The sequence below is a fragment of the Cydia strobilella genome, chromosome 16 (assembly GCF_947568885.1).
Source record: "Cydia strobilella chromosome 16, ilCydStro3.1, whole genome shotgun sequence".
In the NCBI taxonomy this organism is placed as follows: domain Eukaryota; kingdom Metazoa; phylum Arthropoda; class Insecta; order Lepidoptera; family Tortricidae; genus Cydia; species Cydia strobilella.
Genome location: NC_086056.1, coordinates 7,283,629 through 7,302,464, shown reverse-complemented (window position 1 = coordinate 7,302,464; position 18,836 = coordinate 7,283,629). Strand labels below are relative to the sequence as shown.

Below are 18,836 nucleotides of genomic sequence, written 5' to 3'. Positions count from 1 at the left end.
GCTGGTACATTTAAACAGAATGTACCAAAAATGGATTTTCTAGGTAATATTATATATATGGTCAATGTTAATGCTATTTTTATAAGCATCTGACTGTAGGAAGATATCAAGGCTACGGACCAAGAATGCAGTAGAGGATATATGAGAAGCTTACTGCAAATCTTTACTGGAAAGGAAGTAAATTAAACAGATACCTAGTCTAAAATGAAAGATCCTCACCAAATTGAGATTAAAGTTTTGTACAACATTTTGTGCCTCGCACTGTCCGTTCAGTAATACCGGTCCCCCGAAGTTGTCAGGGTAATAGAAACACTCTTCTTCAGTGTGCCCTCGCGGGCTGTAGTACAGGTTGTCTAGCACTTGAACGTTGTCTATTACAGCGTTAATGGTAGTCTGGGCAGCCGGTGTTAGTTCTTGTGAGCGGCTGAGTTTCCAACTGGATACTGTAAACAGATTTTGCTTTTAGCTAAACGCATTATTTTAAGAAAAAGGCTTAAATTAAGTCATCTTTGACAATAAAGAACCGACTTCACTACACAGTTCAAAATTACATAATTTTATGGCATTTTGAATCTGCAATATTTCGCAAAATGCTATTTTATTTTGAGAATATGCAAGTGTTACTTTAAAAATACTGTAATAGATTATCTATAGACCAGGTAGGCCTATACAATTTTACGAGTTCCCTCGATTTCTCCAGAATTACGTCTACAGATCCTGACTTGATAACAATGGGGCCATTTTCTTTCAGTCTCCGAGTAATCGTTGAAATTACATTTAAAAAAATATCCGACGTATTGGGAGGAGGCTCGTTTTTAAAGTCTGTTAAAAATGTCCACTTTATGTATGTTTCGATCAAACAAAAGTCCACAATTCTAACTGACGATACGTAAACCTTAGGTATTAAACAGTATAAAGTTAGTATGTAAAACATGATCAATTGGCTTACCACTTCTGTATTCATCATTTATTTGGCTGCAAGAGTAGACGAGAGCATAGTTGTCGTAGTCAGTATCCAACACCCAATATGGTACGTTCACTGTCACTGAAACGAACATTTTAACATTGATTACTGTGGTTTTCTTACAAGAAAATCATCAGATAGTGTTTTACATTAATTTTGAAAATAGACAGAAACCCAGCAAATAAGTCCAGTTTGTATAGTTACGTTGTGTTGCGTATGAAATCATAACAGGACCGGGATTTTTTTTCTTAAAATACATGAAAGGAGATATAGCATAGCATAGCATACTCGTACATAGCATTGAGTATAAGTTATTGAATTACAATCAGCATCAGCAATGGGGAAAGTGACGATCGATTGTCAAAGTCCGTCGTGAGCCGCGGGTGTGTACCCGAAAGTTTAGAAAAGTTACTGGATGACTTCAGTGTTTTTCACCAACACGTCGTCATCCGTGTATCCATCTAAGGCGATCGCACAGCACTTGAGAGCATCACTCACTGGCGGACCAGCGACAAACGTACTGTGGTACTTACAGTCAGTACCAGGTACAGGGAAGGTGACGATGAACTTCGCGAGGCCGTCGTCGGCCGCGGGCACAGCGGTAGCGTTCACGTTGTCGAGTAGTTGCTCGACGACTTGTGTGTTGTACACAAGCACACCATCGCCTGTGAGAGTGTAGGTGGCTGTGGCACACGTGCCATCTTGGAACGCCTGAGGGTAGCTCTCGATGTCATACCAGAGGCCCATATACTGTGGAATAATTAAGCGTATACGGTAAGATGGTTTAGTTTTTTCCTTACTATCAAGTAACATCACATTGAATCTTTTTGAGAAACATTTTTACTGCTAAATCCTCTTAAATGTGAAATATTTGAATATCTATAAAATAAATAATTACGGGACAATCTTACACAAATCGACCTAGGGACATTACGCTCAAAAAGGTACTAGACGATGATATAAATAATATGTATATAATAGACCAGGTAGATATAGATAAATACTTAAATACATAAAAAACATCCATAACTCAGGAAGAAATATTTGTGATGAACACACAAATAAATGCCCTTACCGGGATTTAAACCCTAGGGCCAAGACCTGCTTCGCAGGCAAATAGCTTTAAGGGTTTCGATGGAATTTCCGGAATAGCTTACAAAGACGAAAAACCAATCTCAAAAAAAATGGAAATGTAGCCAAATGTACAAATTGTCTATGACAAAGATAAGCTTTCAAAAGTACCCTCTCTATGTCGAAGTTTTCAACAACCCTGACGCTGTCATCACACTCGCCACGGAACGTCACCGGCTTGCCGTCGGGCACCGGGAAGTAGAAGCAACCGGCGGCCGAGTGGTCCATCGTCGAGTAGTAGCGGTCGTCGAGAACGTTTACGGAGCCGACGATATGCTCGATCGCGGCTACGGCGGCGTCGGTCAGGCTGGTGGTTCGGCTGAGTTTCCAACTCCATACTGCAATATATTTGAAGATTTTGAAGTTATAAAAGAAAATCAAGCAATGCGCTATTATTGTTTATTGAGGTTGAGGTCAAGAAACACTACTGCCGCATTATACTTTTGATAAAGTTTTGGGCCACGTAAACCTGAGCTAACCTCATCGGATAAGCAAAGACTGCCGAAGCTGATATTTATCCATCGTCCAGTTCCGAGTTACCTCAAGATCCATGGACATTAAGGTCAGTGACCATTTTTTATTTTCTTACAACTCGCGCACTGACAGATTTTAGTTCTATTACTTGCGTACGTTTCTTTATTATTCAATATTATTTACTGTAAGAAAAGTCGCTTTCCAATATTACCTCTTCTTTGATCGCTGTTCAGGTTGACGCAACTGTAAACCAACGCGTATGACTCATAGTCTGTATCCAAAATCCAGTACTCCACGGGTTCCAGCGCTGAAAAAGTAGGTAACAATATTGGTTAAAAGGTTTAAACAGCAAGTTCAGGAGGATGATATATCTTTTTTCACTAATTTATGCAACCATTGTATGGGAAGGGTCAAAAAGGCGAGTGGGGTGGGACATGGGGGGAGAAGAATGCTACTTCAGGGTTTTTGAGTGCTGTCATGTCTGCATGGGGCACATTGCACAACGGGTATTTGTACCAATAAATTAATATTTACCTCCAGAGAAGGTCACAAGTAGCTTTCCAGAGCCGTCAACGGTGGCTAGCACAGCTGAACCGGTGATAGTATCCAAGGCCTCGTCGGTGACTTGCGTGTTGTAAACTAAGACGGAGCCATCGTTCTGAATGGTGTACGTGGCTTCATTGCAGGTGCCATCTTGGAATTCTGAAGCATAGCTCTGGATGAGGCGCCAGCGACCTTCATACTGTAAAAATATATTATACTTATGAAGCAACCATAATTCTTAAAAGATTGAGTTAGAAGAGGACTTTCTTTAGTGTTGATCAAGATTATATTATGCTCTATGGTGTTGATGTCACCTGTCATGTAAAATCGAGTCATTCGTTTGGGACCAATATTCCACTATTTTGCTGCGCAAGGAGGCGCGTGATATATGGTTTTTGGTTTTTCATATACACATATATATAGTTTGTCAAAGAACTGTCTCATTTCAAACATAGACAGAATTATACTATTTTTGTCTTACACTAGTAATAGCACCCAAAAGAAAAGGATGAGTATAGTTTTTTTTGTTCCTATGTTTGTTGTTTTGTTCCTGACAAGATTTGCTCGACCAACTATACACATAATGTTGGTATTTCTATACGCAACCTAAAACGCAACACTGGCTGGGTTTCACTAGGTATATAAAAATATACTACCTATATAATATTTTTGACAGTGTCAGTTTCGTTTAAAATCTCGTAAGAATACATAAATGAATTATACATACAATAAATGTCGTTACTTCCGATATTTAAAACATAAATAAACGTGTCTAATTAGGTAGTTCTACCTCAAGCAATAAGTTTGTCTATCCTAAGTAAGTGCAATGTGTGGTGTGTGGTGTCGGTGCAATGTGTTGTAGTGGCATGAGTTCAGTGACCATCAAGCTTAAAGGCAGAACGTGGACAGCTTGTACGTAAGCGCATTATTTTTTATTAAATTACTTTTACATAAAAACACAAAGTTCTTCATATTGACATTTAAACTAAAATAAACATACCTTCGTCAGATCGAAATTCTGAACGACTTCAATATTAGGGTCGCATTGTCCAACGAAGACCACGGGGTCTTCAGGGGCCAGCACGGGCAGGTAGAAGCAGGAATCATCGCTTTGGCTGGTCGATTCGTAATAGCGCTCGTCTACGACTTGAATGCTCGACATGGCCGCGCTAATGGCGTTTTCTGATGCTCCTGACATTTCCTTAGTGCGGCTTAATTTCCAACTGTATACTGAAAATTATAATAATTATATATTTTATTTCTAAATGCGGAGACGGGATTCTAACTTAAAACTCGAAAAAAAATCTAAAGTTAGGAACTGTACTTGGCCTTATCACAGTTCTGAAATTGATTCACGAGACATTAATGCTATTAGACTGGTAGAGAATGCCATGTAGGACCATTAAGTCCGCCTTGTGTAACTGTGAGTATATTTTTACTGTGCATAAAGTTTAAATAAATAAATATTCTGTAACATAAGTGGTGGTTATTTATACCTTCTCTATAGTTAGAATCGATGTTCTTGCAGCTATACGCTAGAGCATAGGTGTCGTAGTCAGTTGCCAAAATCCAAAAAGGAATCTCAGTATCTGAAAACAATGCGATGTATAATTGTATATGTATAAGTATATTAATGATGTTGCTTCTGTACTTATATTATTAAAACCATTATTCATTATTAATTTACTTAAGTACCTATTTATCAGTGGAAGAGCGTCAATTTAATCCTTAAGTAAATACAGACTTTAAACATTAACTCCAAAAAAATTTAATTTATTAGGATGCGTCAAAATATAGCAAAAAGGGACAGAAATAATTACTTACTGTTGCCATCAGATGTAAGAGTAATAGTTAATTTAGCGCTGTTGTCAGTAGACGTCCTTACTACAGTCGCGTTAGTTTCATCCAGATCTAGACCAATGACTTGAGTTGTGTACAGACTGAAGGAATCTGCAGTCGCAGTCGTGAACTCGTAGTTGACGCAATGAGCCTCAGATTCTACTTTGGGATAGGCGGCTGTTTCGTGCCATAGTCCCGAGAACTGTCAAAAAATACGATCAGCCGTCAAAATTTTCTCAAATTACACAGACGGAGTGCCTAGTTAGACTTGTAGGTACCTCGATAGTTCGATTTTGCTGCAACGCTTCAAATTCATTGCCGATTAACCCGAAAAAAATGAATAGCTAACCCTTTATACTCGAGAAAAACGAATCCTTAACAGAGACGAGTAACACTGAGCAAAATGAAGAGTCATAAGGAGTCTAGGAAAAATAACAAAAAGAATCCTGTGGTAGCCGATCTTCCACAATCAGACCGTCACGTACGTGTGGCTCAGGTATTAACATGCAACTCGCACATTTTTCGCTCTCCACGGAAAAATCCGAATTAACTACTTGAAGTGCGTTTCGAACAGCTAAAACACGTCTCTTGTCATTACTTAGGTATCTCTGAAAGCCTCTTCAAAATAATCTCAAGGCCCATACTCACTCGATCCAGATTAAATTCCGGCTCCGCTTGGATACTCTCATCGCACTGTCCCGGGAACACCACAGGCTTGCCTGCCTCCGGTTCAGGGTAGTAGAAGCACCCATCATCAGTGTGGTCTCTTGTCACGAAATATTCCTGGCTGAGAACCTGGACGCTGTCTAATACTGCGCTGATTGCAGTTTCTGATGCCGCTGACATGGTCCTCTGTCTACTGAGCTTCCAGCTTGATACTGAGAGAAACAAATACAAATATGGCCAATATGATTTATGAATACATCAAAACATTTATTATTGTGTAGGTACACAAACCATTTTTGCGCTAAAGTTGTTATTTAGTTTAATTTATGTGTTCTTTTGCATATTTTTTACTTGTCATTATTTTAGTTCTTACCTCGGCGAGAGTCGGCACTGAGGTTGACACAAGCGTAGACTACTGCATAGTTATCATAATCCGTATCCAACACCCAGTACTGAGAGGTAATAGAAACTGTAAAAGAGAAATCAAGAAATATCCAACAACAGTTAATAAGTTTAGATATTTGTTTTTTTTTCTTTTGCTGTTACATTATGATCTTACTTAATTTTGACATTGGTCTTACTTAACTTTGATTTATTTTATTACTACTAACTGTAATTTATTTATATTGTTTTGAGCAATATCCATGGAAAAAGTCGCCGTATAACACGTCTTTTGCTTGGAAAAATACAACTTTAAATAAAATGAATTAATAAACTCATACTCACAGTCAGCTCCAGCGATAGGGAAAGTCACAAGCAACTTAGCTAACCCATCGTCGTTGTCGGCCACAGCGCTTCCATAGATGTAGTCCAAAGTTTCATTGACGACTTGAGTGTTGTATACCTCCACGACACCGTTACGCGTGTAGGTGGCAGTTGCGCAGGTTCCGTCTTGAAACTCTTGAGGATAGCTCTCGATATCGTACCAAAGACCCATGTACTAAAAGATAATAAACAACAATGGTAGTAAGCGATCACTATACATACATAAATTAATTAATTTTAATTTTAATTTTTTTTTAAATTTAATAAATTCTGAGGGTAAAAGTGTATCTAGATTGGTAGTTTTATCAGATTTCTATTTACCATATTACAACTCAGAAGTCGAGACATCATTACTATTATTAGTGTGCAAGAAGATTTGTAATTTTGATTAGGGAAGTAATTTAAACCTTTCGGATACTGCTTATTTAAATAATTTTGATTGCATACACTCATTTATATGTGCTGTGCCTTATGACTTACCCTATCAATATTGAAACCAGTCACAACAGGAATGCTCTCATTGCACTGGCCTCTAAACACGACGGGGTTGCCATCGGCGTAGGGGTAGTAGAAACAGCCGGCGGCAGTATTATCGACCTCTTTGTAGTAACGGTTGTTCAGGACGTCGACGCTATCGATTATCTGGTTGATGCTAGTCACAGCTGCTTCCGTCAGTTCTGTAGTGCGACTCATCTTCCAACTCCATACTGGAATTATTATAAATATCTATTAAGTACGATCTGTTTTACGAATAAAATCAAGAGTTAGGAGTATTTAAACTTTGTTGGTATCAAGAATGTTATGTTTTAATTTATTTAGACATTTGTGATGAAATAACGTCTAAGTAAGGGTCACTGATCAACGTCACACAGTAATGAACTACGAAACGTCCTATGCAATAAACCTTAGCGATCGCTTTAACGGTGACAGACGGTTCGGTGCAACCGACCCTTAGAATAATTAATTCACTCCTCTCTATATAACTAAATTTCCTTAAAATAAGTGTTAGTATAATACAGTACATCTAGATTTATATTTTCAATTTCAATATTACCTCGCCTTTGATCGCTATTCAGATTGACGCAACTGTACACTAACGCGTATGAATCATAGTCGGTGTCCAAAATCCAGTACTCCACGGGTTCAAGCGCTGAAAACATAGAACACTGTTTATTATTATGCGACTTCAGGCGGCAAAGCGATTTTCTCATTTTGCCTACCCTGCCTAAACTGCTCGGATTCCTCGTCAATAACTAGAAATACAATATTAAATCACATTTACAATCGGGTCTATCGCGAATTTATTTTGTTACCTTTATTTACCGACGTTTCGACACAGGTACCACACAGGTAACGTCGGTAAATAAAGGTAACAAAATAGATTAGAGCCGATTGTAAATGTGATTATATATGTGTTCAAAGCGCGAAAGTTTTAAATGTTGGAAATACAATATTATAATTTAGAGTCATAACATATATTTAAAAATATGGGTAGGTATAAACTATAGGTGAAATACAACTGTTAAGCTTTTCTTCTGTAGGGTTTTGAATTTGCGTAGCACTTCGCAATTAGGTACATCCAGCGTTTATGGTAGGCAGCCCTAACATGTATGAATAAAATTTGTGTTTACCTCCAGGGAAGGTCACAAGTAGCTTTCCAGAACCGTCAGCAGTGGCTAGTACAGCTGAACCGGTGATAGTGTCCAGAGCCTCGTTGATGACTTGCGTGTTGTAAACTAAGACGGAGCCATCGTTCTGAATGGTGTACGTGGCGTCGTTACAGGTGCCAGTTTGGAATTCTGAAGCGTAGCTCTCGATGAGGCGCCAGCGACCTTCGTACTGTAAAAATAAATTATACATAAATATAAAACAATTATAATTCTTAACCCCTCGTATGCTACGACAAGGATACCTACATGCATGGGAATTTAAATCTATTGTTTTAAATGTCGTCACTATTTCAATGATCAAATCTGACAGGCGGCATACGAGGGATTAAAATATTGTGTTAGGTTACCACCGGGTTGATGATGAAAACTAATACTTGTACCAATATTTTAACTTTATTCGTTCGTTACCAACATAATAACGACCAATTTACAATAAATATTCCAAGACGTCTACACTGTAACTCGTCTGTACACTAACTGCCCCTTGTCACAGTGTACCCGCCTTTTAATAACCATTCAACATGGCGGGAACCAGTGACAAGTAAGGGTCAACTGATACTCTTTTTTTAAGCTAATCGTAAAAGTAAAAATGATCAAAATATAAGCTATTAATAAATAATGATCCTTACAAACAGTGTTGCTAACAGACGGCCATTCTGATGTAGGAATGTCCCTATTCCGAATTCCGATTAATGCTCGGCCATTCTACAAAAGGCGTATGGCCTCATACAATTATTTTGAATCTCTACGAAATTAGGTTTAAAGAATTTTATTACTCATAAGAATATTACAATTCACTTACATGAGTACTTATACTAATAATTAATTATCTTGACGAGTACACTTTTATTTGTTATATTATATGATATTACGTGCAAAATTAAGTTTTTGCAAAATAGACAAATTGACACTCAAAATTAAGGATTTAATTTCAATAAACACGTCTAACAAGACTAGTCTTCTAAAATGTAACTTTAATCTTATACATCATTAATAAGCAATAAGCATATAAAAATGAAACTAAAATAAAATAAGACTCTAGGACAATGTATCACTTTTATAATCCAATCCATTATTTCAAAACTTGCACACTCATCGTCGTCGATTTATTTATACAATTTTTCAGCGTAGACGTCGATTCCTTGCAAGTATGCACGTCACCTTTAACGTGATCACACGCTCCTTCTTTGGTGGACGTCACCGTAGACGAGGTCACACACTCCTTCTCATGTGTCTAATTCACCGTAGACGAGATCATCTATACCTTCTTATGTGTACTCGTCACCGTAGACGTGATCACTCATACCTTCCTATGTGTACTCGTCATCGTAGACGAGATCACACGTTCCTTCTTATTTGTACACGTCACTGTAGACGAGAGCACTTATGCATTCTTATGTGTACTCGTCACCGTAGACGAGATCTCATACTCAAAACGCAACTTGAATCATCTTATCATGACCTGGCACAATCAATTGCTTTAAACCTTTAATGAAATCAAGACTATTGTAGAGATTATTTCTAGAAAGTTTCATGATAGTATAAAGGCTCTCTCCTTTTGTGAGTTTATTAGCTCGAACAACACTCAGGAAGCGTTTAATGTCCTCTGTGACTTATTGAGACTTCTTTTTGATCTGTGTTTTTCCATCATTAAATTATCATCATCATCGACAAAAGGGGATTAAGTGATTATTTAAAGGTATCCGCCAGTCTTGTCACGTTAAACGACAGGTACATTTCCAAAACAGAAATAATGATGATATTTCAGTACAAACATTCATTCTCATTTTGTCACTGATCACCGCATTACACGGCATATTTCAGAACAAATATTTTCTTTCATTTCTTCACTGATCACCGCATTGCACGGCATATTTCAGTACAAACATTCATTATCGTATCATCACCGATCACCGAATTCACGGCATATTTCAGCATAAACATTCATTTTCGTATCATCACTGATCACCGAATTCACGGCATATTTCAGTTCAGATATATTTTCTTGTTTAATCACTGATCACCGCAGTATACGGCATATTTCAGCATAAACATTCATTTTCGTATCATCACTGATCACCGAATTCACGGCATATTTCAGCATAAACATTCATTTTCGTATCATCACTGATCACCGAATTCACGGCATATTTCAGTTCAGATATATTTTCTTGTTTAATCACTGATCACCGCAGTATACGGCATATTTCAGCATAAACATTCATTTTCGTATCATCACTGATCACCGAATTCACGGCATATTTCAGCACCTGAATAAATAAATGTATTAAATATCACACCAACATAAATACTACATATAACGCAGACTATGTTGCGCTTATTCTAATCATGTAAATATTATTAGTATTATTTTTTAGTTACACTTTATTTAATGACATAGGTCAGCAAGTTTGAGCTGGTCACGACTTTTTTTTTCTTATGTATTCACAAATCGCCAGAAGTTTGCGATAGCAAATATATATCTTCTAATAATAATAAAGCAACCTGGAATAACATGTCCTCGCAGGTACCAAATAGAGATCAGACAACAAATATACCTTATTATTAAAAAATGAATAGTAAGATCTATAATAATTATCAAGATGTATCCTATCCTATCCTAAATAACCATTTCATCTATCAAATATTTTTAATAAGTTAACAACCAACAGTAATTAACCATATTACGATGTTCCTATTGTCAACAGCAGTTAAGCAATAGTAAACCCTTTGGTATTGACGATATTTCAAGACTTCCTTTCAAATTATTATTGAATACTTAAGACTCGTGGTCTTATTTTATTGATTTATTTCATTTGTTGGTTTAGTAGTCATATCGATTTAAGATTGTAATGGATTAATATTGCTACACGTTTCAGATATTTTCGTACATAAACGACATGGCTACCAAGTATTTTACCTAATTATTAAAGCCACATAGTCCACAATATATTAGTCATTTAGTCATGTATTATATCATGTCTTACACCTATATAAACAATGCATGGTTTTGATTTTATATCTTCAGGTCCAACCCGTAGTCGACATGAATGCAAGCATATGCTGAGATAAAAAACCTCTTGATAACAATACTAATTATGAGTAACAAATTATGTTGTTTGGTTTAGGCTACCCATTATTTGACAATATTTCATTCAAATACTTATAAACGGAAGTGTAAACGAGTAAGTCCCGTTTCAATATTAAGATTATTCGACAATTTCTTTTAAATTATATTACTTTGACGGTTACCCGCTTTAGGTCATTATTATAGCCATTAAAGACTCATGAATACTCAACCAAATTTAAGAACATCAAATAAACTAACGAGTGATTCCTTACAAGAACAAATTCCTTGTCACAAAAAAAGATGAATTTAATTAATTACTTTATTAAAAGTATTTAATTTCCAAATATATTTGTATTTTTTTTTTAGAAACAAATTGAAATAGGTATTACGGTGCATTTGTTATCCTAATTCGTTATTCAGACTAAATTCCAGATTCCACAATTAATGCATGTAATTATTTCAATATGTATGCTTGGAATATATTTTTTTAAATTATTTTGGCTTTACGAAAACAAGACTATTAATATTACTGTCATAATTCACGTATAAAACCCTGGGCAAAATAAAGTGTGGGTATATATGTCGAATACAATTTCTCTTGCATATTATTTTTAATACTATTTTACTATATCGAGATAGGTATTCGTAAATAATTATTTTAATTAAGAACCGTTATTAAATTAAGAATTTTTTGTCAATTTATTAGTTGTATTGAAATTGACATTTGGATAAATGATACTTTCTTCTGAATTATCAGTTATCAAACACACTACACATTAGAATATAAAATATGAGACTAGAATTTACATCATGTTTACTTGTCAAGATAATATTGAACACGATATTGAAAACGAAGCACCTTATTAATTACTATTTTATATGTACATAATTACATGTCACTATGGTGATTTAAATAATGGAAGAAATGAGATTCTCTTATGAACGAAACTTATAAGATCATGTTATTTCTTTTGCAAAGATTTTATCATATCTCCTCAGTAATAAGCAGTTTTCATATATATATGACATGTCAACTCTATGGCTAACGCGCTCAAGTTCAAATTGAACATTAAGAAAACAGGTATCACTAATGTACGCGTATATCGATTTCCTTTATATTTATGAACGAGCGATAATAACGCTGCGTTCCTTATTAGTCAAGTGTATAACTCCTTCGTCTTATTTTTTTTTGTAGGTGTACACAAAAATACAAGTACGAGTTATGTATAACACATGTAATATGATATTTCATTCACATTACCTGTAATTTATTCAGTTTTAATCTAAATTGCACTTGAATGAGAACTCCACATATTAGCGTGTAGCGACGTTATTAAGTTTTTCCTTTTATTATTATTGTTTATTTGTATGATATACATATTTACATGGTTGACTCATTATTTTAGTGTTGTAAATATGTTTATGAGAGTTGTAATAAAAGTCTAGCCCCTTCATCCACGCACTTCAAGGTCTCACACGTTCATCCACGTGCGGTAACTATACACATCGATTTCACAAGATGTATGTTCGTATTTACTGATACTAGCGTCTACACGTACGCCATCATTATTTCTATTTATGAGAATTACTCAATATAGCTCTGACTGTACATATGACTCTACATGTGACTACATGTGACTACAAGTGACTCTACAAGTGACTCTACAAGTGACTCTACAAGTGACTCTACAAGTGACTCTACGTGTGACTCTACGTGTGACTCTACGTGTGACTCTACATGTGACTACATGTGACTCTACATGTGACTCTACATGTGACTCTACATGTGACTCTATATGTGACTCTACATGTGACTACATATGAGTACATCTCGACTACATAACCGACTACATATTACGCATTATAATATATTCTCTATATTTGTCTTTCATCTTAAGTTAGTGTTTTTATAATATGGATATTAAAGTAAAATATAAAAGCACTGAAAAAACAGCACAAAACATATATAAACACATTATAAAAAACCTAACCTGGCCGCCGGCAGCGGGGCAAGGCCCATTTTTTTACGCATTATATATATTATATGATTCCAATTAAGGTCCCTTATTTTTTTTTATTTACGTATGAATTAGTATTATTACAAAACATAAATAATAAAATGTAGTTACTGCCATATAATACACTATACGACATTCAAAATATTCTCAATAAATAATAGAAAACGGGTAAATGAATTTTTTAAATTTTCAAAATATGCGAGTTAATCCAATAATAATATCGACTTCCCAACGACCTCGTATGAATGATGAGTGATTTATTTGCATATGAATATTGGGTTACATAAGTAGGTGTATAGGTACATTGACACAAAAATAGTTGAATGCTCAGCGCATAAAGTTACGAGACATATATATCATGAGGAGTGTACAATATGGAAAATAAGACATATGCTCTGCTCCATAACTTGGAGATTTAACATACCAGAGTTGGCAAAATTAGAATAAGGTTCGTTTTTCGACAGCTACATCATTAATTCCTTATGAAAATATTTGAGGCTTATTTTAGTTTAAGAACAGATTGCATTCGGGACAGGACAATTATGACACAGACGCAAATCGCGTTTAACCACTTCGAGGCATTTCTTATTCAAACGCAGCATTAATTAAGAGATATTCAATTGACAAGTTATCATTTTAGTTCACTCATCGGTTTCACGGCTACTAAGTCAGTGTATTTATACAATAGGGATGATGACACATGTTAAATTGTATAACAAAATCTAGTAAAATAGATAGCAAATGAGCAATTAATCGCAATAATATGGATATTAAAATAATATATGGAAATGATAAGAAAATACAGGATCGAAGTTTCAAAATCTAGTTTTTTTTTCAACTTCCAAAAAGGAATAAAGTAAGGGTACTATTCGATTCCTTACATTTTATTCAAAAAAAGATTGTATAGCAACGATATGCATAAACGCAATATTTCACAGACAAAATCGCAATTTTACTTATTTTCCACACATTCAAGTTGGGCTCACAGTGACCTTGACGTCACGTTCATATCGTTTTGTTAGGACCGTTTCGCGAGTGAAGTACGACTGTCGGACTTTGACTATCAATTCTTATTTTGTATTGCTTTAATGCCATGGATCCCATATATACATTGGATGAATTGTAATTAAACTGACATATATTTACTTGTTAATATTTATGACATGTAAAATTTGTAATTTTATCAATAAAGGAACATGAATATGATCCCAAAAATAAACCTGATCGATTGATACCATTAAAGAAAATTTGTCATATAGCCTATTTTAGTACCACAAACTGACCTCAAAGATGCAGCAGATCGTAAATTTTTAATGTGTATAAAACCAATATCCTACTGTAGTCTGCTATTACACTACTGCTATTTTGCTACGCAGAAAACTAAACAATGAATCCTTAGCCTGAACTTGAAATAATCGATGTGTTACAGCATCGTACAATCGATTTTTATAAAATAAAAATAAAGAACATTCTAATGACACGATCGACTTTTCACTAACTCATATGCTGTATTCAAAAACGCTTAATAGACAACTTTAAATTTTAAAATTTCATACTTTTAATTTTTTATTATTACTGAGAATACCTGTTATTTGTTCGTACGTTCTTTCTTCACATACATATGCCAAAATTACTACATTAAATGATATTATCTTAGACGACGATAGATTATCTAACCAGTTTTATTTAAAATGAAAGAAGGTAAAATAAATACATAAAAATTATGACTGACTTACCATAATTTAACATACTTTCCGGTAAATAATGTTTTACTCACTGATACCAACGGAAAGAAAACCTTACGTTCGTGGGGCGTGGCAAAACAAAATCTTATCGATTTTTGTTGGATCCCACTTCTGATTGTTAGGTTACCACCGGGTTGATGATGAAAACTAATACTTGTACCAATATTTTAACTTTATTCGTTCGTTACCAACATAATAACGACCAATTTACAATAAATATTCCAAGACGTCTACACTGTAACTCGTCTGTACACTAACTGCCCCTTGTCACAGTGTACCCGCCTTTTAATAACCATTCAACATGGCGGGAACCAGTGACAAGTAAGGGTCAACTGATACTCTTTTTTTAAGCTAATCGTAAAAGTAAAAATGATCAAAATATAAGCTATTAATAAATAATGATCCTTACAAACAGTGTTGCTAACAATTGAGTTAGAAGAGGAGTTTTGATTAATGTCAGATGACATTCAATCCAGTAAAATCGAATCATTCCTTTGGGACACGTGGAAATGTGTGCTGCAGTAGCATTAAGTTGAGTGACCAACAAGCTTTTGAACACAAACTATACTAAGGTAAATATGTATAGTTTGCATAAGCTATTATTTTTTATGAAAGTGGCCAGATTACTTTTATATAACTTCTTAATAGTGACCATTTAATTAAAATCAAATTACCTTCATTGGATCGAAATTCTGAACGACTTGAATGTTAGGGTCGCATTGTCCAACGAAGACCACGGGGTCTTCAGGGGCCAGCACGGGCAGGTAGAAGCAGGAATCATCGCTTTGGCTGGTCGATTCGTAGTAGCGCTCGTCTACGACTTGAATGCCTGACATGGCCGCGCTAATGGCGTTTTCTGATACTTCTGACATTTCCTTAGTGCGGCTTAATTTCCAACTATATACTGAAAATTATAAATTATATTGTTTCTAAATGAGATGGCAGAATTCCAACTTCAAACGCGAAGAAATTTTTAACCTTAGAAAATCATAAATGAAAAGAGGCAATACAGCTATTGTGTATTAAATAAATGCTGGTTGTACCTTCTCTATAGTTAGCGTCGATGTTCATGCAGCTGTACGCTAGAGCATAGTTGTCGTAGTCAGTGGCCAAAATCCAATAAAGAATCTCAGTATCTGAAAAAAAAAATCGACGTTTAAGATTGATTATGTTGCTTCTGTACTTATATTTTTAAAACCATTATTCATTATTAATTTACTTAAGTATTATCAGTGAAAGAGCGTCAGTGTAATCCTTAACTAAATAAATACTTCAAACATAGATACCAACTTATTGGAATTCCTTTGGATTCATAAAGGGACAAAAATATTTACTTACTGTTGCCACCAGAGGTAAGAGTAACAGTGAATTTAGCGCTGTTGTCAGTAGACGTCCTTACTACAGTCGCATTAGCCTCATCCAGATCTAGACCAATGACTTGAGTTGTGTACAGACTAAAGGAATCTGCAGTCGCAGTCGTGAACTCGTAGTTGACGCAATGACCCTCAGATTCTACTTTGGGGTAGGCGGCTGTTTCGTGCCATAGTCCTGAGAACTGTTCAGAAGTACGATCAGACATCAAACATCTCTCAAACTATATAGCAGAAAGCTTCTCTCTTAATTTTTGCCTGATACTGTGCTTTTGGTACACTTTCAAAACAAACTCAAGGCTAATACTCACTCGATCCAAATTAAAATCCGGCACAGCTAGGATACTCTCATCGCACTGTCCCGGGAACTCCACAGGCTTGCCTGCCTCCGGTTCAGGGTAGTAGAAGCACCCATCATCAGTGTGGTCTCTTGTCACGAAATATTCCTGGCTGAGTACTTGGACGCTGTCTAATACTGCGCTGATTGCAGTCTCTGATGCTTCTGATATGGTCTTCTGTCTGCTGAGCTTCCAGCTTGATACTGAGATAAATAAATACAAATATGGCCAATTTTATTTATGAAAACCCATTTTAAAATATTTTTTACTTTTAAGAGGAAAGCTAGGGACGGCTGCTTCTCCATACAAACGTAGTCCCCATTTTGCTCTCTGGATATTGACATTATAGAATCCAACCAAAGCTATGCCCCTACCTTTGACTTTTTTCGATTTTTTGATTAAGTACCTATTGTAAAAATTAGGAGCGAAAAACAGATTTCATACAAATGTTGAAGTGCTTCTAACTCTTATAATAACTAAATATTCGAAAAAAATAACATAGGGTGCGGTTGATATCGGAAATAAACGATTTTTATTTTTTATTTATTTTTATATGCAACAAATTGTGTCAAAATATTTTCAATAATGTTAACATCCAGAGAGGAAAATGAGGACTACGTTTGTATGAAAAGGCGATTTTGCGCGGGTCCTCCAGTTTCGTCTTAATTCTTTTAGTTCTTACCTCTGCGAGAGTCGGCACTGAGGTTGACACACGCGTAGACTAATGCGTAATTATCATAATCCGTATCCAACACCCAGTACTGAGAGGTAATAGAAACTGTAAAAGAAAAATAAATAAACATCCGCAGAACAGTATGTTTCGGAAACACGGTTGAAATGCATGTAACTCCTCTGGAGTTGCAGGCGTACATAGGCTACGGAGACTGCTTAACATCAGGATACGGCCCGCCTGATGTTTGCCACCGACGTAGTATAAAAAAATAATACTTCATTACGATCTGAAGTAAGTTTTGATATTTGTTTTTTTTCTTTTCCTGTTGTAAACGTTATGGTCTTACTGAATTTTGTCTTAATACTTACTGTAATTTATTCATATAATTTTGGTCAATATTTTCATCAATTGTATCCCTGGAAAAAGTCCCCGAGTATCGTGTCTTTATTCGGAAAACACAACTTCAAAAAAAACATTATTAATCTCATACTCACAGTTAGTTCCAGCTATAGGAAAAGTCACAAGCAACTTAGCTAACCCATCGTCGTTGTCGGCCACAGCGCTTCCATAGATGTAGTCCAAAGTTTCATTGACGACTTGAGTGTTGTATACCTCCACGACACCGTTACGCGTGTAGGTGGCAGTTGCGCAGGTTCCGTCTTGGAACTCTTGAGGATAGCTCGCGATATCGTACCAAAGACCCATGTACTAAAAGATAATAAACAACAATGGTAGTAAGCGATCACTATACATATATAAATTCTGAGGGTAAAAGTGTATCTAGGTGGATTGCTATTAGTTTTATCAGATTTCTATTTACCATATTACAACTCAGAAGCCGAGATATTAGTAGTGTGCAAGAAGATTTGTAATTTTGATTAGATAATTGATTTTAATCCTTTAACTGCTTATTTAAATAATTTTTATTACATACACACAAATTTATATGTGCTGTGCCTTATTTAAGACTTACCCTATCAATATTGAAACTAGTTACAACAGGAATGCTCTCATTGCACTGGCCCCTGAACACGACGGGGTTGCCATCGGCGTAGGGGTAGTAGAAACAGCCGGCGGCAGTATTATCGACCTCTTGGTAGTAGCGGTTGTTTAGGACGTCGACGCTATCGATTATCTGGTTGATGCTAGTCACAGCTGCCTCCGTCAGTTCTGTGGTGCGACTCATCTTCCAACTCCATACTGGAATTTTGAATTTATGAATATCATAAGTAATATCTGTTTTAGAAATAATATCAAGCCTTTGGAATATTTAAACTCATTTGCTGGTCTCCAGAATGTAGACAGGCTTCAGTTTATTTAAGTCAGGCAGGAATAAATAATTCATTCCTCTACGTAACTAATTCTTCTGCGACTGCGGGGAAACACTATAAGTTCATCACATATGTACATTTACGTATTGTGTAGTAAAAAACAAGGTGTAAGTATACGCCTTGTTTTTTTTTTAAATCCAGAATGTCCAGACAACTTGAATAGCTACTGTAAGAGTTTTGAATGATTGACGGTTAGTAACAATACAAAAGGTAATCACGGTTCATTTCCCAGTCTATAT

At 35.6% G+C, this 18,836-nt stretch overlaps 1 protein-coding gene across 1 annotated transcript in view; it reads right to left on the bottom strand.

Annotated features, from left to right (window-relative positions):
* LOC134748232 (uncharacterized) overlaps positions 1 to 18,836 on the bottom strand; it is a 43,752-nt gene that overhangs the window by 5,703 nt on the left and 19,213 nt on the right. The window contains exons 16-37 of the mRNA XM_063682953.1: positions 18,240 to 18,466; positions 17,761 to 17,974; positions 17,276 to 17,371; positions 16,567 to 16,796; positions 16,224 to 16,440; positions 15,929 to 16,021; positions 15,560 to 15,789; positions 8,014 to 8,221; positions 7,437 to 7,532; positions 6,863 to 7,089; positions 6,344 to 6,557; positions 5,991 to 6,086; positions 5,600 to 5,829; positions 4,937 to 5,153; positions 4,609 to 4,701; positions 4,113 to 4,342; positions 3,104 to 3,311; positions 2,781 to 2,876; positions 2,207 to 2,433; positions 1,498 to 1,714; positions 950 to 1,045; positions 220 to 443 (exon numbers count right to left, since the gene is read on the bottom strand). Coding sequence (XP_063539023.1) covers positions 220 to 443; positions 950 to 1,045; positions 1,498 to 1,714; positions 2,207 to 2,433; positions 2,781 to 2,876; positions 3,104 to 3,311; positions 4,113 to 4,342; positions 4,609 to 4,701; positions 4,937 to 5,153; positions 5,600 to 5,829; positions 5,991 to 6,086; positions 6,344 to 6,557; positions 6,863 to 7,089; positions 7,437 to 7,532; positions 8,014 to 8,221; positions 15,560 to 15,789; positions 15,929 to 16,021; positions 16,224 to 16,440; positions 16,567 to 16,796; positions 17,276 to 17,371; positions 17,761 to 17,974; positions 18,240 to 18,466 — 3,986 coding nt within the window. The remainder of the gene's footprint in view (positions 1 to 219; positions 444 to 949; positions 1,046 to 1,497; positions 1,715 to 2,206; positions 2,434 to 2,780; positions 2,877 to 3,103; positions 3,312 to 4,112; positions 4,343 to 4,608; positions 4,702 to 4,936; positions 5,154 to 5,599; positions 5,830 to 5,990; positions 6,087 to 6,343; positions 6,558 to 6,862; positions 7,090 to 7,436; positions 7,533 to 8,013; positions 8,222 to 15,559; positions 15,790 to 15,928; positions 16,022 to 16,223; positions 16,441 to 16,566; positions 16,797 to 17,275; positions 17,372 to 17,760; positions 17,975 to 18,239; positions 18,467 to 18,836) is intronic.